Source organism: Eucalyptus grandis, unplaced genomic scaffold (genome assembly GCF_016545825.1).
Source record: "Eucalyptus grandis isolate ANBG69807.140 unplaced genomic scaffold, ASM1654582v1 tig00002652, whole genome shotgun sequence".
Lineage (NCBI taxonomy): Eukaryota > Viridiplantae > Streptophyta > Magnoliopsida > Myrtales > Myrtaceae > Eucalyptus > Eucalyptus grandis.
Window position 1 is genome coordinate 33,794 of NW_024096436.1, and position 22,756 is coordinate 56,549.

Sequence of the window (22,756 nt, forward strand, 5' to 3'; positions counted from 1 at the left end):
TTGTCAAGAAGTTACATGTAAAATAAAAAATGTTTATTTGCCCACGAGGAGATAACAGATGAAGAGGTTAAATCCAATAAACTAATACATCATCCAGAAAGAAACAGTGTTAACCAAAATACACTCTTACACAACCATGGCAGACATCAGTAATAAAGAACTCCAGAGAATGTGCTAAAAAAGCCAAAGAACTGTTTGTCCAAATCCTTTACAGACTCGAGCTTTCTAAGCAAGGGCAATGGTATTCAAAGTGGGCATGTGTAGCTGCAAAATCATTGGAAGCACCAGCATTGCTTTACAAATACTTATGAATTTGATTTAATTTCTAACAAAAGCAAGAGCAAAAGCCACCCAACTCAAAATCACTAAACCAAGTGTCCTAGCTGTTAAAGGAAAAGTTCATCAGGCAGAATTCAGTATCAATCCTTCCACTTATGAGACAGACATAGGGTGCCAAATACATTCATCCATGGAAGTGGTGTGATCTAAGAAGAGTTTCATGATAAGTTTGTAATCAAAAACGCCGTGGAAGAAGTCCTTCCCCGAGAAAGCGCCACGGTCCGTTCTTACTTCCCATTCTGCAAAACCACATCAAAGAAAGCAGAGTTGTACTTTAAAATACTCATGAACATATCCAAACAGAGGGATTAATACATCATAAATTGAATCTAAATAGTGGAAATTCTTGTAATGAAGGAAATGAAAGAGTTCATCTGGAAAATTTCAAAAGCAGGAAGTAATACCTCCAAATACAAGCTACAATCCTAAGACCCAAGGATATACTTAGGGCAATCCATATTCCAATGAAACCATAGCCCTCGGAAAGAAGGAACAACAGCGCTAGGCTGATCATGGAGATCAAAACCTGCATACAAAAACTTATTAGAGAGAAGTTAAATATCTGAAAATCATGAGAACTGAATAAAAATAGGCCTTGGTATTACCATGGAATATGTGGAGTACGTAAAATCTGATAATCCAAAGTTAAGGCCATCAAAGACGACAAGCAAGCAGTTGACAAGTTGTGCAGCTGCAATGAACTGTTATGCACATTGAGAAGATTACTCAATTCATGCAAAAAAAATTAACTGCAACATATTGAGCTAGTTGAGAGAACTTACTGGAATGCCTAGAGAAATGAGATGCTGAACGTTGACATCTCTTGAGAGTACTCCGGATCCCAAACTCAGGCCCACACCAATAATAACAGTGAGCCCTAGGCCAATAATTAATCCCATCTGCAGATTCAGTCTATCAATCTAAGCAATTTCAGCTGTTTCCTTTCTACGCTTTGCTCTCGAAAATCCAATTCACAAGATTGGTTCAGAAACTCATTTATCAAAATAAGTACCTGTAATACCCTAGATGTAGTTGCAATTGCCTTGTCATAATCTTTTTCCGCAAATGCACCAGCTAGGATTGCCTGTCCAGCAGCAGCCAAACCACCAGCAATTATTGTTGGTGTTGTCCAAAGCTTTAAGCATATTAATAATGCCTCTAACGGTCCTGAACCCAGCCTTGCAGCCAGCCCATAAGCAAGGCTAGAACCAGAGGTGAGAGCCATCGCCCATACCACCAAAAGAAGTCCTGACCGAACACAAGCATTCATTTAATAACATCCCCAAATTTCATATAAGTGTTATATGCAAAACAAACACAAAAGACATTCAATCTGTCTTTGTGGTCGCCTTTTCTATATTGTAACACTAGGGGAGCACATGGCTATAGAACTATGAGAAAATAAATTATCAGTATTGATAGTAGACAAAGATAGAACCTGAAGGGAAGTTAAGTCCTTTGTCTAAGGAAAGAGGAAGACAAAGCAAAAAAAAAAAAAAAAAAATTTGTTTAGTTGATACTTGTGCAGGAATAATGACTTACCATTTTTTATAAACTGACGAAAGCGCATAGCCTTAAGGCTTGGAGGTAAGATATAAACTCTTTTTATCAACCTCCATAACAGAATAAGAAATATCATGTATCTGTTGAAATCACAAGATTATTTAGTATGTGGTCAATTATCAATAGTTTAAATATAGAACCAAAGAAAATTATTGATTGCACTACTCACTGAGATACAATGTGTGCAACAGCAACCCAACCAACACCCAAGTGGAAAACGAAGGTGAGTACTGGATCTAATCCAATATTTGCGAGCTCTCCTGCAACTATTATTAAACAATCAAATAAACATAGTTCTTAATTTCATACCAATTGGAAACACATATTTTGAGTAAGACATACCAGTGGCATAGAGAGGAGTCTTGGCATCCTTAAGGCCTAGAAACACGCCTTGGATTACAAAAGATAGAAGAACAGCTGGAGCTGCAAGGGATCTTAGCTTCAGATATCTTGTAGCAGAGGTTAGAGAGAGAGAACCCTAAACAAGCAACACTGGAATTAGTTAATGCAGTGTAAAGATAATCCAAGTCATTACTAGCTTAGCAGTTAAAAAAGTTCAATAAGATATATAATCAAAACACTTACGGGTTTTATCCCCATAAATCTCAAGAGGGCTTCAGCACCCGATCTTAGACAAAATGCTAGCAAGACACCAAGGATCCCAGCAACTACTAGGGCAGAAGATGCTGAAGGAATACGCTGTCTTTCCTTGCTACGAGTCCTTGCTGTAAAATATGGTTAACCACAAGTAGAGGTGTTAAAATGGGTCTATGACCCATTTTTGGACTCATATTTTATTTATATGGATTGTATATGGGACAGAGGTTTTTAAAAACCCAACTAATTTGATTTAAATGGGTAAAAAATGGATTAGAACCTGTGATCCATTTAGGGCGCGTTTAGTAACCATTCTTCCCGAGAACAATTTCTAAGCAAAAGAACGTGTTTGATAACCGCACAAAATTTCTAATTCGGAATAGAAAAGAAGAAGAAATACGTTTAGTAACTACATAAAATTTCTATTGGCAATTTCTTTTCTTTTATAAAAAAATATCATAAAAATGAGCTTTCTTAGGTTTAGTTAAAGATTTTTCAGTTACTTAATAGTATGTTCACTTTAAACAAGAGAAGCATGGTCTAATTCTTTATAAATACTTCAATTTATAGTTTTTTTATTTACTATTTTTAATTTAATTTGAAGTTATAATCTACGTTTGGTCGTCTAAATTTTTAATCGGGATAGGACTGAATAGGATATAATATGAAATCCTAACATTTTTTTATATCCAGTCCATTGTTTAATGAATCACAATATTAAAGTTGGATATATTCACATCATATCATATACATTATATATATATATATATATATAAATCTAAATATTCAAAAACGGAGATAGTGAAAATCTCTCGTAACATTATTTCTTAATTTATTTTTATTTTATTTTCCTCTTTTTTATATTATTTTCTTTATTATTTCTTTTTTCCCCTTTCATCATTCTTTAATAAAAAAATTTCAAATAATAGAGTGTGCTAACATACCTAAAATATATGATAAATATAAATATTTAATTTATAGATTGAATGTTTATTATAAGATAGAATTAAAGTTGAATATATAAATTAAAATAAGATTAATTAAAATAAATTTCTATTTTTTTTTTTTTTTTTTTAAATTTTTCTCAAATTATAATTCAAATATTATTTATATTGAAATATAATTTCAATTTTGTTAATTTATTAAGTTTGCTATTAGAGAAAAATAATTTTCTTATTATGGACATTAGAAATCATATCCATCTCTATCCTACCTCCCCCATGGGATCATTTTATTTTGCCTATATCTCCTTATATCCGATTTTATCCTCACATGAAAATGCGAAGACCAACATAAGATATGATTATATCCTGATTTTTATCTCGACTACCAAACGTAGCCTTAGCATATAATAGGTGTAGATTTTTCTAGAATATTAATAGATTTTAGCAATATGGGTCTAGTTGGATATGGGTTGTGTATAGGTTGGGTTGGGTATAATTCACTAGATTTAGAGTAAATGAATATGGGTCAAAATGGGTTAAATTGGTCAAATATGAATTGACTTATTTTCGACTCAACCCAAACCCGACCCGACCCACCTATTTGATGAATCTAACCAAAAGCAAAATCATTAGACTCTCACCAAGTCTTCTAGTTAAATGGTGAAATTAACACGATGATATTGGAATGTACCTTCTGCTGGGACCACCTCATCATCAGGCGTTGGTTCTTTGATTTCTACGTTGTCATCTTCAGCCAGATCATCACATGTTTTTCCAACTCTGAGCTCCAGTGAACCTGCCCCTGAGAAAGTTGTTTTATGTTATTGGGCCCATCCAATTACTACACTTCAAGTCTAGATGTTGTTTTTCTACCTGAGGTCGAGTGTGGACCTCGCTCCTTGAAGGCTGGTTGGCTTCTTTTATGAAATAAGCCCTGGCCGATCTTCACTGACAAATTTGCATCTGAACCTCTTTCCAATGAATCAAGCCTTTCAACTTCTCCAAGGTTGGCACTTGTTTTGCCTAGAGTATTCTCTTTTGCGACAACGGATGTTGTTATGATGGTCAGAGCGAACATAAAAACATTCATAAGTTGATTGAATCCAGCGATCGAAAATCCTACAGCCGCAAGCTCTATTGGACCTGCTCATGACAAAGTCGCTATGTGTAAGACGCTGATTGCAAAACCAAATTAACAACTCAATGACACCTGAATAGACATAGGAACGTAGACCCAGAATCAAGTTCTTGAACATTTATATTATCATATAAAAAGAGGACATGCAATAGAGTTCACTTGAAAAAGTGCAGACTTGATCTTCATACCTAAATGACGAAGGAAGGCAGAATGAATTAAGGACGTGGCAAAATTAGCAGCCAAAGTCAAGATAGCAGGAAAAGCGATCCCCAGTATCTCTCGAGCAAGTTCATCCAAGCTGAACACTTGCCTGCAATCCATTTGGAAACCAGTAAAGAAGACAGCTGATATACATGAAGTTTTGACCAATTTTTCTAGAGTAATCTATAGCAACTAGAGTCTAAAGAACTTGATGTTGGCTGTTTAAAATTGAGTAGCCTTACCGCAAATTACCGAAGAAGACCGCAATTGGTAGATGCCACTTGCTTGGCAATGGCAGCTGATCGCTTTCCGCCCTAGGATCACGCCCACTGGCGTCTTCTGGCATGCCCTGAATATCCACATCACTGTCCTCAGTGATTGGCGACAGATGCTGCGGATCATTCCCGCCAGCGCCTTCCTCAGTGACTGGGGAGAGATGCCCAACGCTTTCTGCCCCAGGATCAGGCATGCCCTGATTATCTACATCACTGTCCTCAGTGACTGGAGAGAGATGCCCAACGCTTTCTGCCCCAGGATCAGGCATCCCCTGATTATCTACATCACTGTCCTCAGTGACTGGAGAGAGATGCCCAACGCTTTCTGCCCCAGGATCAGGCATCCCCTGATTATCTACATTACAGTCCTCAGTGATACCTTCGGCAATGCAATTTTCGTCTCCGTCCAAATCACCACGCCGAGACGTCGCCGGAGCGCTGGAACGCGTCTTGATAGCAGACGTCGGGACTCCTTCGGATGCTCTCTCTCTCATGATATTTCTGTCTACCTTCTGTTTTCTTGTTCATTCTCTTGTTGACTTCACCTCTTTACGGAGGTCCTCTATTTACCCGGGATCACGGTTAGTTTATTGAACAGCTGTATCCCGCCTCCGCTTGCTTATCGCCCTCAAAACTTAAGAGAAAATATTAGGTGCGCCGGGCGCTCCACGTCACCGTGCGCCCCACCCAATCAGGATGCGACACGTGTCGCCACGTGGAGCCGGGTCCCGCTTTTTCTTTTAGCCAAATTTTTGCCGCGTCCTTTCTCTCTTCATTAATGACTGCGTCCTTTTCTCCTATTTGCACGCAAGCCGTCCCTTCCCCTTCCCCTCGCGTTCTCTTTCAAAAAATTTTGTTCTGCATTTTTGTCCATGAAACCTGCAACCTCATCTCTCTCGACCAAAAGCTCGCCAGTTGCCTCCAAGGTTGGCCGCCTCTACCGTCGCCGTCGGGAACCACTCGCTCCGAAGAACTCTTCCGGTCGTGGCTGGGTCCCGAACTCTAACCATCTTCGCCTCGGCCTCTAAGGTGAGCGCGGACACCCAAAAGCCCGCTGGTCGCCTCCGAGCTCGGCCGCCTCCGCCATCGTCGCCAGGAGCCACTCGCTCCGAAGAGCCTCGCCGGTCGTGTTTGGGTCCCAAGCTTTGACCATTTCTGCCTCGGCCTCTTCGACGATCGCGTACGCTCAAAATCCAGCCGGTCGCCTTCGAGCTTGGCAACCTCTGCCGGTCGCCTCCTAGCTTGGCCACCTCTGCCGGTCGCCTCCTAGCTTGGCCACCTCTGCCGTTGCCGTCAAGAGCCATTCACTCCCAAGAACCCCGCCGATCGTGGTTGGGTCCCGACCATCTCTGCCTTGGCCTCTTCGGCGAGCGTGGACACCCAAAAGCCCGCTGCTTGCCTCCAAGCTCGATCGCCTCCGCTGTCACCACCAGGTGCTACTCGGTCCGAAGAGCCCCGCCGGTCGTGGCTGCGTCCCAAGCTCTAACCTTCTCCGCGTGTGCCTCCTCGGTGATCGCCGACACCCAAAAGCTCACCGGGCGCGTCCAGCAAGGATTGAGGATTGGTTTTCAAAGCATTGGGGAGGTGGAACCAACAGTTCTATAAGAAGAAGCAGCAGCAGCAGCCGGCGTTGATGCAGCGAGCCCTTCTCCAGCAGCAGTCGCTCTACCACCCAGGCCTCTTGGCTCCTCCTCAGGTTCCTCGCCTTCCCCGTCTCCTCTCGTGTTTGATGTCTTTTGCTTTGGAGCTTCGCGAGCCGTGGAAATTTCGATCGTTTGAGTGGATGCGTCTCGATCGCAATGATTCCGGGCGTTCCCGTGGGGTGGGGGCCGGGGGGGGGGGTGGGGTTGTTTGATCCGAGGAAGATGATGGAGCGTGAACAGTTTGGTCGCAATCTAATTTTGTCGTCTTGTGGGTCGGGCTGTGTTGTCGGACGAGGGATTGAGGTCGCGGGAAGTGGTTTGTTTGTTTAAATTTTTTTTTGCAGCTAAGGTGTGCAGTGCTTGTCCTTGGATACCCTTGAGCGCGTGTTGCGCAGTTGCTTGTTACATGTTGTGAAGACATCTTTCATAGTAGATTAGTTATCAGAAAGAAGGCAGGAATGCGGTAGAGCTTCTTGTCTTTCATTGTTTAGTTCGATTTGTTAAAAAACAAATGATCTGTGCAGATTGTAGAGTTCACCAGTTGCCGCTACCCATAAGGTACTGAGGCTAGTGCGAGTAGCTGTTGTTGTTGGCCTTTTCTTTTATCAGGAAATATATATGCATATATGTCTACCTATACAGCAAAATTTATTGTCTAAAAATTGGAGTTCGAGACTATTGTCTCAGTAATTATATCTACCTATACAGCAAAATTTGACTATCTCTCCCATGGAGTTGATAAATGATGCTTATGTGTCCATCCTTTTCGAGATTGACTATCACTAGTATAATGTTAAATGCATTAGATGGAGTTATTGGGAAGCATCTTTTGCTTCTCTTTTATGGCTGTAGTTGGTGGCTTATTGCCTGCTAGTAACCTGTAGCAAGTGGATGGGTAAGAAGCTGATAATCAAGGGCATTGCACACATGTGCGCAAGGAGAGCACACTCTGCTAAACTGAAACTAACATATGTTCGCCTTAATTATGCGCTGTTCATTTTGCCTGATATTCCTTTTGTGGCCTGTGCAGATGTCGTTGTGGCACCTCCCTTTGTATACATTGACCAGGTTAAGAACTCATTAACGCCACGGATTGAGATAGCTTCTCAAAACTCTTGGACTGGGAAAGGTGGAGCTTTCACTGGAGAAATCAGGTAGGTTGCTGTTACTTGTTGATACACAAGACACCAAAGCCAAGGTTTTCTCCGTGCTTTTTTCTTCACCTTTATTGCCTTCTCTTCATGGAAGTTCATCCTGGTTGAAAGAATTCCAGTCTGCTAGGTTCCATGATATCATATGCATAAGTGATAAAGTTGGGACATCATGTCTTGTGAGTGATTAACTTCGTTGGTGTTTGAAGATCCTGCTCTAGGAAAATAATTATAACTAACAAGCCTACCACAAGTGAACCGAGGTGTTTTCATTTTAAAAGTCAATAAGGTAAATGAAATTTCATATTTTTGCATATGTAAGGAGAGGTGAAAATAGGGAATACTTCCATAGAATGTATCCTCAAGAATGATAATTGGTTGAGGATTTTGTTTTATTCCATGTCTAGTGCATTTAGTCTAAATATTTGGTCTTTCTTTGTCCCTGGAAACTTTCAGATTATCCTTTTTGTGAAGCTCCTTCTAGGCGCTAGGTCATTGTTTCTCAAAACTTTGTTTACCATGTTTAAGATGTTATGATGGATCATGAAGATCTCAAAAAGCTCCCTAAATTTTAAACTTTTTCTGTTTATTTTTTTTGCTGTTTCTACTATTTTTGTGGAGTTTTTTTTTAAAAAAATTATTGATGTGTAATTGCTTGAGTTTGGCTATTGAGTTGATAGTTTTACCCTTGAGTGTCCGGTGTTGTGATTATTTGGAGGTTTGGTTTGTTTAGGATGGCATTGAATTTCTCTCTTCAATTCGGCAAGAACTCCAACGGACAAAGGTTTGCTCGCGTTAGTCAATTAATCCGCACGTGTAAGGTTATTCGATGGCTGAATCGGAGGTAATTTTGAAGTCATTCTATGTAAAAGATATTTACTTTTTCAAAAAATGGATGGGATGTTATTTAACTTGTAAAAGTATTGCCTTAATCATTTTTTGTTCTTTGTTTGCAGCATGAAACTATGATTGTAGTCCGCATATCATCCACAGGGACGTGAAATCGTCAAACATTCTACTCGATAAGGAATTTGAGGCGCATCTCACTGATTTTGGGATTGCAAAGAGCCTGTGCACAATGAAGTCCCATACTTCTAAATACATAATGGGGACCATTGGCTACATAGACCCAGAATATGCCCGCACTTCTCGCCTCACAGAGAAGTCAGATGTCTACAGCTATGGAATTGTCTTACTGGAGTTGCTGACTGGCAGGAAAGCAGTGGACAATGAATCCAATCTCCCATCACCTGGTTTGTCTTTTGTCCAAAATCCTTGACTACCTCCTTTTTTTCTTTTAGTTCATAACTCTTACATGAACGAGACTGTTGCGAGTAGCGGATAGCCGAATTTTGGGCAATTGCATAATATCAGCAGTTTAGTTGGCCAACTAAAAAAAAATTTAGATCTGGTCATGGTATCAAACATGTTCTTTGCACGCTCTGTGAGGAAAGGCAAGGTTGTCATTCCCTGCTTAGAATTCTAGGGCTCTGCATGTTTGGTCGATCTTTGCAGTTTCGTTGTTCACAGTAATGACTACTTGCATAATGCAAAATAAGTACATCTCGAGATTTCTCTTATATAAATTGCTTTGGATTCTCATTAGATCTTATCCAAAACTGCAAGCGATTTGGTAATGGAAACGGTTGATCCCGATGTCACTGCCCCATGTAAAGATCTCTGAGCGTTGAAGAAGGTTTTCCAACTTGCTCTCTTGTGCACTAAGAGGCAACCATTGGAACGTCCTAACATGCATGAAGTGGCTAGAGTCCTCAGAAGCCTATTGCTGTCTACAACCCCACTGAAGCAGTTATCTGCGGTAGGGTCCGCTCTGCTCCCGAGCACAAAGATCGCTAGTTACATGGACGAGTATGCAAATTTGAAGACTCTGCACTTGGTAAATTGCTCAGCCATGAGCACCTCGGATGCCCAACTCTTCCTTTAATTTGGTGAGGTGATCTCTCAGAATAGCAATCTGGACCTTGAAAAGTCGGCTTAAGTAAGGATGGGTAGGCTTTTAGGTGGGATGGAGGCAAAGAGGAAAATGTATATAAATATGTGGAACTCGACTCTCTCTTGTTAGCATGCTAGTTTTTGTACTTCTCTAGTTAGTATCAGCTTTCTAGCTGAAGTGAAAAGGTTGAACAAATTCACTGATACTGATAGGTCAAATGGGGTTGTGCCCCGATTCTTACCATAAGCGTTGCGCTGTGTTGAAGTACATGATACTAATTTTTTCACATAGATGTAATCAGTTGTCGAGTACTTTGCTCTGATGGTACAAAGTACCAATGAATGGATGCAGTGCAAAATAGATCAAAGATCGTTTGCCAAGTGATTTTGGTACATAGTGGAATACACAGCATCTAAATCTGGTTAGAAGTACCGACTTAAGGTTAACTCAGGTTTTACCACCTCAAGAATCTTCCTTTCCAAATTTTCTAGTAAAAGTCTTGGGTTCTGATTCAGCAGAAAATACACGAACATCTGAAATGGACTACTAACTTTTATTTGATGCAAGTGAACATATATACATACTACCAGTCCATCGTCCCGCAAAATACATGGGCAATGGCTTTGCACCTCAGATGTGGCTTTGCCCTGCTCGCTTCGTAGTTTTGCAACAACCTAATATCCTCGTGGAGAAATAAATTACTTAGTACAAGTGGAAGATGTATCCAAAACCTGAATAAAAACCATATACGCCCCAAACGCAAATGAACCTCGTGGGTATGAAACCGAACTAGGCCGAGCACAATCTACAGATCTCAAGCTAAATCCTCGGGGTCAGCTTTTTCAGTCATTGAGTCTTCACTCGCGGAACTAAAACTCTCTGAGTTGCACATAGCAGCAACCTTCAAAACAATGCGCCGTTGCTCAAGGTGAGCGGTCTTCTCTTAGATATCCCCACCACGTTGCTTCCCAAGGAAAAATTGCGGCTTCTGTCCAACATGTGACTGGATGCGAAGATATTTCTACGCCTTCTGCTGTAAGCATTTTTCAATTTTACGATCTCTTTAACAGATGAAGAAATAGAAGCATTTGCTAAGCTCGTGAAAGATTTTCACTTGCCATCATAGAACTTCGATATGCCCCTCCTGCAAATATTCAAAAGCAACCATAATCAATGGCACATAAAGGATAGTATATCTTCACGGATAGTAAAGGACCATTTCAACTCAAACTTTTCCACGTGTTTGAGAAAATCAACTCAAGTCGAAATTTTTTTTCAGGTAAAGCAATCATTTTGACATCAAGTATGCAAAAGCAGTCGCTTATCTCAGCTCTAACCTAACAAATCTAACCATCAATGAACTCCAACTCCAACCTTTATGAGGAAAAGAGCAACCAAATCTGATAATCCCATGATAAGTGGAATTTGAAAGACATTCAACAGGTTATGAAGCAACATCATAGTGCTACCTCCGGACACAGGACTTCAAGGCAAGCCATCACATTGTCCTTAGTGTTCTTTCCCAGAAGATCTCTAACCCTAGTTCATGTAACGACCAATCAAAATTTGCAGATTAACAAATTTCTGAGGCATAATCAGTCCTGAACTAACAAACAGCTCAATTTTTCAGACTAACAATGATCAGAAAAATGCATCACAAACTGGCAGCTGTTATCTCAAGTTAATCTGCACTTCATCGCTAAAACTCTATCAGTCATATTCCAACTAGATCTTACTCGTTAAACTCAAGTTTTGTCCCTCCTACTACACACTGCAAAATTACCATACAAGCAAGCTATCTCTACCCATCCATCCGACAGGAACATCATCCCGAAAATGAACTGCAATTCAAACTAGAAATTTCTGAATTATCAGCTCATGTATCCAAGTACTTCCGCTCCACGTGCTTCGTGTGGAAAGTGGGAGAACTCAATTAAGAAACCAAAGACTGACCTTTGGATGTCAACAACTCATTGAACAACTTCCTCTTCTCACAGACGAGCGGTGCTATCCTAGCCTCACCTTCAAGGGCGACTTGATCTGACACAAAGCACAGAACCTGTCAAAACCATGAGAAAGCAAACGTGCGTCGAGGCACAACAGACGCCGCACCGCCTCACCTAGTTTCGGCTTCTTGTCGGCGAGAACGCCGAGGTAGCGCGTGACTGCGTGACTCGATTGAGCTTCGTGTTGGAATACTCCTGCAGTTCACTCGCCTCTTGTCTCAGCTCCAAGTAATCCTGCCTCGCAAGCTGCATCCGGAAATCGCTCTTCTCAGAGCTCGGCAACAGAGAAGGAATCGACCGAAGCAAGAAGCAAAAATTCGAAATAGTCAAATCCCCAACTCAATCGGGAGCCAAAATAGAGCGCGAGACGATCGGAGCGTTTCGGAAAACCTGGACATTGTCCGCGAGACGCTGGACCTTGGACGCCAGCGGAGCTGCGAGGGCGGCGAGGAGGCGGCGGCGGCGGCGGAGATCGAGTACCGCCGGACGAGGGGGTGCTCGGCTGGTGCTGGTCGTCGGCGTCGAAGGAGGCGGAGGTCGACGACGACTTCCGCGGCTCGAAGCCGCTCTGGACCTTGGAGGCCAGCAGGAGCTGCGAGGGCGGCGAGGAGGCGGCGGCGGCGGAGATCGAGTACCGCCGGACGAGGGGGCCCTCGGCCGGTGCTGGTCGTCGGCGTCGAAGGAGGCGGAGGTCGACGACGACTTCCGCGGCTCGAAGCCGCTCTGGACCTTGGAGGCCAGCGAGAGCTGCAAGGGCGGCGAGGAGGCGGCGGCGGCGGCGGCGGCAGAGGCGGAGATCGAGTACCCCCGGATGAGGGGGCGCTCGGCCGGTGCTGGTCGTTGGCGTCGAAGGAGGCGGAGGTCGACAACGACTTCCGCGGCTCGAAGCCGCTCTGGATCTTGGAGGCCAGCGGGAGCTGCGAGGGCGGGGTGGCGGTGGCGGTGGCGGCGGCGGAGATCGAGTACCGCCGGACGAGGAGGGCGCTCGGCCGGTGCTGATCGTCGGTGTCGAAGGAGGCGGAGAAAGATTTTTGTGAGAGAGACTTCGTGCGGGAGAAGACAGAAGAGAGGGCGCTTCAAATGCGAAGGGCGGGAGAAGGACGCGGCCATTAATGAGAGAGAGAAGGACGCGGCAAAAATTTGACTAAAAATAAAATTGGGACCCGGCTCCACGTGTCGTATCCTGATTGGGTGGAGCGCAAGGTGACGTGGAGCGCCCGGCGCACCTAAATCCAAAAAAATCTGTGGTGGATCCCACACTATCCCCGGTGTTAGTATATAAAAAGTTTAAAAATAGATAGCACTTTGGTCCAATATACTCTTTAATGATGGTCTCAGTATATTTTTTTATCGACAAAACTAGAGATGCACCCATGCTTCACTGCAGGAAATATTTTCAATTGGTAGGCTTCACTGATGTTCAAACTGAATGTAAAAGTATTCTATTTCGAGTCACTATAAAAAGTTTTAAATAACAACTCTAATATTACAACTAAGCTAACGTGAATAGCCTAATATTTTTCTATGTTATCCAAAACCGTAAGAGCTACTGTTGGCTATTAACAAAAAAATATCTTGCGCGAGGAAACACTAGCAAGGATAGTGATTAAAAAAAAAAGAAAAGCACCAACATATTTTTATTGAGATAAAATATTCACATTTTTCTAAAAGTGAAATGGTTATCTATTTGATGTCAAAATAAGAGCGTAATTCATCTGTACTACAACTTTATTGAAATATATAGTACTTAATCAATTTCTCATAACTCGATTTATCAAAAAAAGAATAAAAGTAATTTTCTCTTATTATAAATCTGCATGAAACCAAGTTGAAAACTATCCACGTTATTATTTGCATGTCATAATTATTATGTGGTATTCACAAAAATTTTAAAAAATTCAGGAGATAAAAAAATTTATTTAAATTTTATATAAAGTTGAATATCCTCGCACCTGTAAGATGAGTGACAAGAGGAAAAAAAAAAAAAGTTTTCTATAATCATAGAAAGATTGAGACAACAAAGTTCCGTTTATTCTGTAAGACCTTTGCAACATAAATTGTTAAAATATCGACATATTGCTCCTATAAAATAATTATTAAAGTTATGTGCTTAAAGCTTACATTGTACATATTGATGTCCCATAACAGTCGTACGAAAGGTCATGGATATTTTATCATTACTTATTTTTCTATAGAATTTTGCAATCAAATAAACCTAAAATATATGCATTTAGATAAGTAAACTATATAACTAACAAAAAAAACGACATTATGGAAATATACATCAACCTCATGTATCTCCTAAAAATCATTTCTTATATTTATGGATTCTGGGGCAACCATCTATGCCAAATTACAGATAAGTTGGATTGACCTAAAACTCAGAGCTCTATATATTACACACACATTGAAATAACAAAAATGTAAGAAATCACTTATAATTAAAGCAATAATAATCAACAAGGTATAATAAAAAGTAATCAAGATTGAATCTACTCATAAATATGCAAATTCATGTATTAAATAGATCAAGAAAAGAAAATTGCGTGAAAATGTTGGGAAATTCCCTTTAATATTTTATATAGGATTTTCAAAGTTACTTCCATTATATTTGCGTTCAAAATCTTGTGAAATTATCTAATTAAGACCAACTTGATTAATAATTTACATTTATAATATTGTGAATCAAATGACAGTACGATAGGGTCAATTCAATATATGCAATAATGATATGTAATAATGGGGTTCTCGTTTCTAGTCATGCATATCTAGAATTGCTATCATAAAAAATCTAGATCAATTTTAAATATTCTAACAATAATTTAATTATCTCTATACGAAGTTTGTTGGGAAATTACTCCATTTAAATTTCAGGCAATTCATGAGAATTCTTGGAATTCCTATAGCGACAACAATTCCATATCAAGTTAATTGTTGGGACTGATTTGTGTAGTAAGGAGGTTATTTGTGTAAAGTGGCAATCTCAACTAACTCTTTAACATTAAATGGATTGAAAGAAGTTCATTTGGTTATTATTACAGAATTGTTAATATAAACTATAAAGACTTGTCCAAGTCTATATTATGACCATTGTCCAAACCTAAATCCGCGTATGGCTATCAATCTTAAACTTTCCAATTAGACTAATGTAGTCCAAACCTTTTGACGATTGTTTAATGTAGTCCATTTGGTTAATTTAGGTCAAAGATTGCTGATACGATGGCCCAATAAACGGCAACCATGATACATAGCACAATTGGCGAGTAAAATGGCTAAAATGGTGTCATTTTGCAATTTTTTTTTTTTTTTTTAAATTCTGAATTTTTTCCTTTTCTTCTCTTTTTTTTTCTTCCCCATTTTACTGTCCATCTTCTTCCTCCACCGGTCGTTAGGGCCTTTGTGAAGGTAAGGACAAGTGAGGTTCATGACACTTTTGACCATTGCTGACTAGAATATGAAAAATAAAAAATAAAAGAAGAAAGAAGGAGAAGAAAAAATTGAAATTTTTTAAAATTGTAAAATGACATCATTTTGTCCAAGTTGGCCATCGGCTACATCACGTAGGATGGCCGGCACTAATTAGACTGCCATGTCAACTTCTTCAAATCTAAATTGGCTGGATGGACTACATTAAAAAATCATAAAAACGTTTGGGATTATATTGGCCAAACTGGAAGATTTATAATCGAATTAGCAGCCGTATAATAAATTTATGATTTTATTGAACAATTTTCCCATCATGTATTGAATAATAGCTAGTACTGCATCCCAATTTGTTTTGGATTGGAAATGCAAGAAATTTTACTTGTGATCTCATCGATAAGGAGTACAAGGACTTTGTCGCAAAAATAAAGTAGATGAAATTTGAATAGCCTAAAAAGTAGGATGACTAAAAGTGCAATTTCTATTTACAAATTTGCGTCTATGTGGTAATTTCCAATAAAGCTCAAACATAATCTAGCGGAAGAATTGAAATTGTTGCCGAAGTGAAGCAAGGGGACTAATGTCGCGACCTACCCTCGAGGGAAGAAGTACGTTTAGAAGTATTACATAGAGTACAGGCCTACAATCCATGATTAGGCATGGGTCCCCCCAAACCTAAACTCATGTGATATTAGGGTATCATAAGAATTTTCAAATAAGAAGTCGTCACTATTCTATTGAGATAAGTTAGAAACCAAATAAGACATGTGAGTATACATCACTTCCTACACATTTAGAGAATCTAGGATTATGAATTTATTCAGACTAGTTAACCAATCAGTGCCCTTTCAATTTTAAAAAGATTTTTGTCAAATAGTTTGAGTTGATTTTAGGTGTATCTACTAACACCCGACGTAATTATGTGGGCGTGCAATCATCAACATAATAATCGGCTACTAAATAAAGCATTAAATAAATTGCATGGAACAAAAGACGTAACATTAAGGGAAAAGATAAATATCAATTCTAATTAGATAAAGGGAAAGCCAAAATTAACGTATCAATATTGCACAATCAAGGACATTTGTTTCTAATGACAATTAAAACCCTAAGGTAGAATTCTAAGGACTTGATTAATCTTAAGCATAATTCTAAATTGAAAAAATTTCACATTTCAGGAGAAAATAACCCGAAATATTAATTTAAAACTTTTTGAGGATTTTTAATTCTTTAAATTTTTTTAGAATTTCTTTTGTATTTTTCGAAAAATTGAATTTTCGAATTTTCCAAAAAGTTATGGACTTTATAATTTTTTTGATTTTTTGATTTTTCTAATTACTACTGAAATTTTAAAAAAATTTCCAAATTTTGGAATTTTCTGAAAGTTTTGGAATTTTTCTTATTTTTGAATTAAAAAAATCGAAAATTTTAATATATTCTGAAATTTTTTGAATTTTCGGAAAGTTCTTGAATTTTTAATTTTCTCTGAATTTTTTTGATTTTTCGGAAACTTTTTATTTTTCTTCATTTTTTGAAAATTTTTGAATTTTGAATTTTTTTAATATATGTTTAATATTTAATATTATTATATTCGGGAAAACGGGTTCGGACTGTAAACCGGTCCGGCCCGTTGACCCGATTCGACGACTCGTGCCCGATCTAATTAGAAAACTATTTTTAAAACCCTTATTTAAATATTAACATTAATATTTAAATTAATTATTTTTAATTTTTTCTTTCCTTTTTCTTTTATTTTTTTTGTTCTCCTGGTCTTCTTCTCCTTTACGCCTGCTCCTCCTTGCCTTGGCCGAAGCTTCTTCCTTATTCAGCACCATCTTCACCGAACCAAAACCAACGCCACGGCGAGCCCTCACCGGCGTTTGGGGGGACGCCAAGCCACCATCCGGCGCCGGTCGTTCGGTCCGGCCGACGCCGACCACCGTCGGCCATGTATTCCGGGGATCACTAACCCATTTTCCGGCGTGACAAAAAATGTCAGTCGAACACATGAATATTTCACGCAAACCAACCATACGAGAACACCACGAATATGAGCAAAGCAAGCAGGATTCAGCAGGCATGGGGGCAAAAATGAGTTGGTCTTGCGTTAAATCTTCGGTTTTCTTTAAGACATTTCATCAAACTAACTAGAGGGGTAAACATACACTCGTTCGGAGCTCGGGTTCGGGCCAAGATCAACACGCAATACACAAGCACTACTCCACATCAGCTCGGGACAAGTTTATCAGCATTTAACTTGAGTATGAACAAAAATAACAAGTCTCGGCCATAACACCGAACATAACAAACCCTTGTATAGGGCATTACAACAAGCACGTCGCATTTGCGGAAAGAACAAGAGCACTATGGAATTTCGGGCGAGGACCGGGACCGAAGCTCGTGCGAACTGGTCAACCACAAGCTCCGGCCTGGCGCCTCGCAAAAACAGGGCAGACGTGTTCCGGAATGACCTACCTGGTTCAGGGGGGAGCGCTGCGGCAGACGGCGGCTGACGAACGGACTCCGGCGACGGTCGACCACCTTCTCGAGCTCCCTCACTCTCTGGTTCTCTGCCTCTCACTCGCTCAAAGCTCTCCCGACCTCCTGGACCCTCCTCCTCTCTCTCTCGCCCAAGACACCTAAAAATATTTTGCTCTCTTCCTTTTAAGCTCAGCAGCAACAGGCGCATGGCTACTGCCACTGGCAGCTTGTCGCGGCCGGCTTGATCCCTGACCCTGGGATCACGCTGTGACCTGTCCATCACTCTTTCAGAAGGAGTGAGCGGCGTGAAGGGAGGAAGAAGAGAAGGCATGCGGGCCGGCCCGAGAAAGGCAGAGGGTCGGGCCTAAGCGGTGGGAAAGAAATAAGGGAAAAGAAAAAGGGGCCGGGCAGGCCCAGCTCGGCCCGGGCCCGCTACCGTTTTATTAAATAAATAATTTTTTTATAATTAGTTAATTTTTCTGATAATAATGCAGATGCTCCTAACCTCCATAGACTATGCAATTTAATAAAAAATATTTTTGCTAGGGTTAAAAATTTAACTCCTGATTTTCTACAATTAATTTCTAAATAAAAGATAAAATTTAGGTGTCAACGGCTAAAATTATCATTGAAGAAAGAATGGAAACCAGATATGAATTTCCCCAACATTGTGAGGATGATAATGTAATTTGGCCCATCTGCGTTGAAAATGAAATCCGAGAGGAGGAATCGATACATGTGTATGAATAGTCTGCATGGAAGGAAAAAAGAAACTGAATAAGTGCAAAGAAAAGCTGTCCAGTGTCCACCTGGTCGGCAAAAGGCCAACTTCCATTTTTAATAGAAAAGAGCAAAGAAAAGCATGGTCAAAGGAGGAGGCAAAACCAATAAATCCACTTCCGATTAGCAACGTAAAGTACTTGCATGTGCGCAAGTCCATGAAGTAGCCTTCCTTTGAAGGCTTTTGCTTTTGTTCTCGCCTCCTTTTTGTTTTAATTTGGAAGGCTTGAAATGGTTTTATTGCACGAGTATAAGTAGGAAAGAGAAAAAGCGATCCCAGGTTCTGCTTGTGTTTGTGGATACAAAAAATCTTCAATAAAGGCGATCGTTCACTTGTCCACATGGATGCATCGCCCTCCTCCCTAGTCAGGCTCTTACCTGATTGTTCATTTCCTCGAAATCTGACTAATCGTCATTACTAGATTGGCTTAGAAGCTTAGTGCCATAAAGGCGATTCTAAGCAACCCACAGCCAGCTTGTCTGCTCTTTCCAGACTGTGATCCCGCTTTGTAAGTTCCACGATCCCATCCATCTTTTAGAGGCAGCAATCTAGTCTTGGAACTTCAGTTAGATGGCTGCAGATGGAGAGCTCTTCCTATCTTCTATTCTCTCTCCCTCTCCCTCTCCCTCTCCCTCTCCCTCCCTCCCCTGACTTCTGTTAGAAGGATTCTTCTTTATTTAGATGTCAGATGCAGTGATATCTTTAACATTATTTATTTTCTTTTTCCATAGGGATTAACAAATAAATAGTACACTAGTCCTAGTGTATCTGTTTGCATTAGAGATTGATAAACAATTTAGGGCAGTCTCTGTTCAATTCTAATATTCTCCTTCATAGGCTCTCAAGGAAGTTTTGAGTCTATGAAGTGACCGCAACATGGTGACGTGCTAAAACTTAGAAAATTGATGATTGACACTCAAAAATTTTCCCTCAGGAGCGCTAGAAGAAACTGAAAGCAGAACGAAGATAGGTTCCATCGGGAAATATCAAAACTGATGTGGTATGTACATTAATATGGCCATTTCAGCTCTTCTTACAAGAGTGCAAGTGCCCTTCCCTTTCATGTCTTTCGAAACTATGCGACTGATACTACACCGTCCTTTTTGGCGTATCAAGGAGCGTTGGAATATGCTCACAGGTACTCCTCTATTGTTCATGTACTGTTGAGTATTGATTTGGATGGGTCTTTGCACTTCTTCAGCTGATGTGGGACAGGGCGCTTAGGTTGCCCTTAGAGAGGCCCAAAAGTGTTACCATGGAATGGCTTGAAAATTACCGCAGAAAAGCAGCCACCTCCTAAACGTCGACAATGGAGCCGCTATTGTTTGTTCTGCGATATTTCCTAGGAAGTCCTGATTTTTCTATCGATAGGCCCAGCGACGCTGAATTATGATGTTATCTAGCTGTGAGAGGCCTAGAACTCTTCACCTGTTTCCTTTGTGTGCAAATTTTGAATTTTTTATGGTGGCTTGTCAAATTTTTATTCACCTGCTAGTTGAGTATTATACAAATAATGGGCTTCAATGGAAATAATGGTTAGTTACCACTTACCCTAGGACTGAGCCTCATGCATCGTCTAGCATCAACTGCAGATAGCCACTGGTTGCTCCTTCCACACGCCTCACATTTCACTGTTTGGGGTGCAGCGGGAGAGGTGGTAATCTTGCCTCGCAAGAGACTATGACTACAAAGGGGGTGCATGACAACCCAAAAATTCTGTTCCAAAAATAGTTTTTTTATTTTTTATTCCAGCACTGTTTACGGAAGAGAAATCCGTTTAATAAACTTATTTCGTTTTTCTATTTGGAATAGATTTATATTCTAGAAATAGATTTGGAAGAGAAATCAGAAGCTAAAATTTTCTACTTCTGATTTCTAGAAGAGAAATCAGAAATAATTTCTCTCACTAAACCCTAATTTCGGTGAGTCCTCCCTCATCTCCTCTACGTCTTTGCCTCCTCTTCTTCCTCTGCCTCTCCTCATTTTATTATAAATAAAAATAAATAAAAATAAATAAATTCATTTTATTCATTTAAAAATAAAAATAAATTTATTAAAATAAATACATTATTTTTATTTATCATTTTATTTTTATTTTATTAAAAATAAATTTATTAAATTTATTAAAAATAATTTATTTATGATAAATAAAAATAAATTATTTTTATTAAAAATAAATTTATTATTATTTGCCTTGAGTGTTTTGCCAAATCAAATTTTTTGTTTATTCATTTTAAAATAAATTTATTCATAAAATATAATATAATATAATATAATAAATAAAATAAAATTTATTTTTTTTATGATTTATTTTATTTTATTTTATTTTATTTTATTCATTATTTTTTATTACTAAATCATTTTTATTTTTATTTTTTATATAAAAGGTCGTCGGTCGTTGCCACAGGGTCCGAAATGAAGAAATTTTGTATCGTTATTAAACGAATTTTTATTTTTAGAGTGAAAATTTTGTGTCGTTATCAAACGGTTATTTTGCTTAAACTCTTCTAGAAATAGAAAAGAAAAATCTATTTCTGTTTGAAACAATTTTCAGAATGTAATAATTGTCATGCACGCCCAAAGTGTCTCTACTGTAGATGTTATTGGCGGGGCCCTTATTCCCCGTCATTTTGCATTTGTGTTGAAACATAACATTCATGGTTTTAGATCGAAGGAAAAAAACAAGTAGCGGCAAGTGCTTTCTTCTTCTACAGTAAATGTTTGTTTGTTCGTAATGACAGCATCTTTAATATTAGTTTGAGACCAAAGCAGAATCAATATTCCTTGTTGGTATCGTATTCCCATTTTAACTTGGAGTACCTTCCTTGTATGGGATCCTCCTTGGAATTATAAATAGGAATAAGCTTGAACGCATTCGTTCCAAAAGTCCAACACAATGTCCAATCCCAATTATTCGTTCCAAAAGCTTGAACGCATTCGTTCGCAGGTCTGTGTCCCAGCTGGCGATGATTTTCACTTGTTTGGTGATCTCTATGTCCCGCTAAAGGTGCATTTGGTAACATTTATACTATCAAAAATAATTTTTATTTAGAAATAGTTTTTTCTATTTTATTCCCTAGACGAATGTCTAAGTAGAAATATGCATTTGGTAATTATACAAAGTTTCTATTTTCGAGATAAAAAAATAAAAATGTATTTGGTACAACTCAAAAAAATTTTATACCCATTTTTTTTTCATTTAACTATAAAATATCAGTGGAGACTTAACATTTCATGTTTGGATAAAATTGAGCTTTGTAATGATTTAATTGATCAAGATATTCTAAGATTGCCTATAAAAATCCAACAAAATAGTTCTTTTTTGTTTATGACCGGGAATCCCCCACGTACAATCGGTAGCCGGCGAGGTAAACCCGGAGGGACGCTAGCGAATGGCTCACCACTCCGATATCCCACTTAAGACACCCAATGCCTCCATTGGGTTTCAAACCCCTCACTTTTGGGGAAGGATCAATGAAACTCTTATCCAGTGGAGCCACCACGGCCGGTGGTAAAATCCAACAAAATAGTTAATCAAATATAGATGGCTGAAAATAGTAGCAGAGAGTCCCACTAATATAATACGAGGATGTTGGTAGTAAGTCTTTGGACATTACAATAAATAGGTGTATAGACCTTTTGAATTTTTTTTTTTAGCTACAAGAAGAAGATCAAACATTGCTTGGAGTTGCCAAGCTTTTGTGAGCTAGCATTGTCTTTAAAAGATAACGACATTCAAAACTCCATATGGCAAAACCCTAAAAGTTTATTCAATTTTGAGCCCAATTTTTATCAAAAGATTTTCGCATTATTTTATGCCAAACTAATCTAAACTATAATAATCACCAAAATTTGGTAAAACTACTCAAAATCTAATTTCTAAAATGTTTTCCCAAATTTATGAATTTTTTATTCCAAAAAATGAGGACAAAGACGAACATTAGGGTACGTTGACTTTGTAATGACCTTAGTTCTATTATTATTCCTAAGAATAAGGAAGTAAATTTTTACCACTTCTTATTTTTGTCCTAATCCTATTCCTTAGCTATTAATCTATTTCGAGAAAAGAAAAATTAGCCGATTTTACTAAATGGAAATCTGGTTTCTTCCTGTTCCAAGAACCAAAAGAACAAAAAAATAAAGGAACACAGAGGTTACCAAAAATGACCTAGGGAGCGCATGTTTTTATTTTTGTTCTTTTTCTTTCCATTGAACAGAAATAAAAAAATGTTTATGTTCCGGGGAACAATTTTTGAATAA

At 39.0% G+C, this 22,756-nt stretch overlaps 2 protein-coding genes across 2 annotated transcripts; both read right to left on the bottom strand.

Annotated features, from left to right (window-relative positions):
• Window positions 1-514: 514 nt before the first annotated feature.
• Window positions 515-5,401, bottom strand: LOC120290113 (protein DETOXIFICATION 43-like). The gene is made up of 13 exons (XM_039305794.1): window positions 5,025-5,401; window positions 4,770-4,891; window positions 4,317-4,586; window positions 4,135-4,245; window positions 2,488-2,627; window positions 2,245-2,380; window positions 2,072-2,168; window positions 1,882-1,982; window positions 1,352-1,587; window positions 1,122-1,238; window positions 945-1,040; window positions 744-865; window positions 515-578 (listed from the first exon to the last, which is right to left on the bottom strand). Exons 1-13 carry the CDS (start codon window positions 5,399-5,401, stop codon window positions 515-517), a joined length of 1,989 nt encoding a protein of 662 aa, XP_039161728.1.
• Window positions 5,402-10,336: 4,935 nt separating this feature from the next.
• On the bottom strand, window positions 10,337-18,046 carry LOC104435325 (formin-like protein 16). The gene is made up of 5 exons (XM_039305795.1): window positions 17,643-18,046; window positions 12,202-12,885; window positions 11,926-12,057; window positions 11,759-11,845; window positions 10,337-10,949 (listed from the first exon to the last, which is right to left on the bottom strand). Exons 1-3 carry the CDS (start codon window positions 18,044-18,046, stop codon window positions 12,030-12,032), a joined length of 1,116 nt encoding a protein of 371 aa, XP_039161729.1. The 3' UTR covers window positions 10,337-10,949; window positions 11,759-11,845; window positions 11,926-12,029.
• Between the last annotated feature and the right edge of the window lie 4,710 nt (window positions 18,047-22,756).

What these genes read in the sequence shown, in the direction of transcription:
- LOC104435325 (XM_039305795.1), bottom strand. Translation starts at nt 18,046, where the DNA reads ATGCCTTCTCTTCTTCCTCCCTTCACGCCGCTCACTCCTTCTGAAAGA. An exon ending in CCGGAGCTTGTGGTTGACCA is followed by an intron (nt 12,886 to 17,642) that starts GTTCGCACGAGC and finishes TCGCATTTGAAG; the next exon opens with CGCCCTCTCTTCTGTCTTCT. An exon ending in GTCTCGCGGACAATGTCCAG is followed by an intron (nt 12,058 to 12,201) that starts GTTTTCCGAAAC and finishes TTCCGGATGCAG; the next exon opens with CTTGCGAGGCAGGATTACTT.
- LOC120290113 (XM_039305794.1), bottom strand. Translation starts at nt 5,401, where the DNA reads ATGCCTGATCCTGGGGCAGAAAGCGTTGGGCATCTCTCTCCAGTCACT. An exon ending in GTCTTCTTCGGTAATTTGCG is followed by an intron (nt 4,892 to 5,024) that starts GTAAGGCTACTC and finishes AATGGATTGCAG; the next exon opens with GCAAGTGTTCAGCTTGGATG. An exon ending in TCATTTCTCTAGGCATTCCA is followed by an intron (nt 1,041 to 1,121) that starts GTAAGTTCTCTC and finishes TGTGCATAACAG; the next exon opens with TTCATTGCAGCTGCACAACT.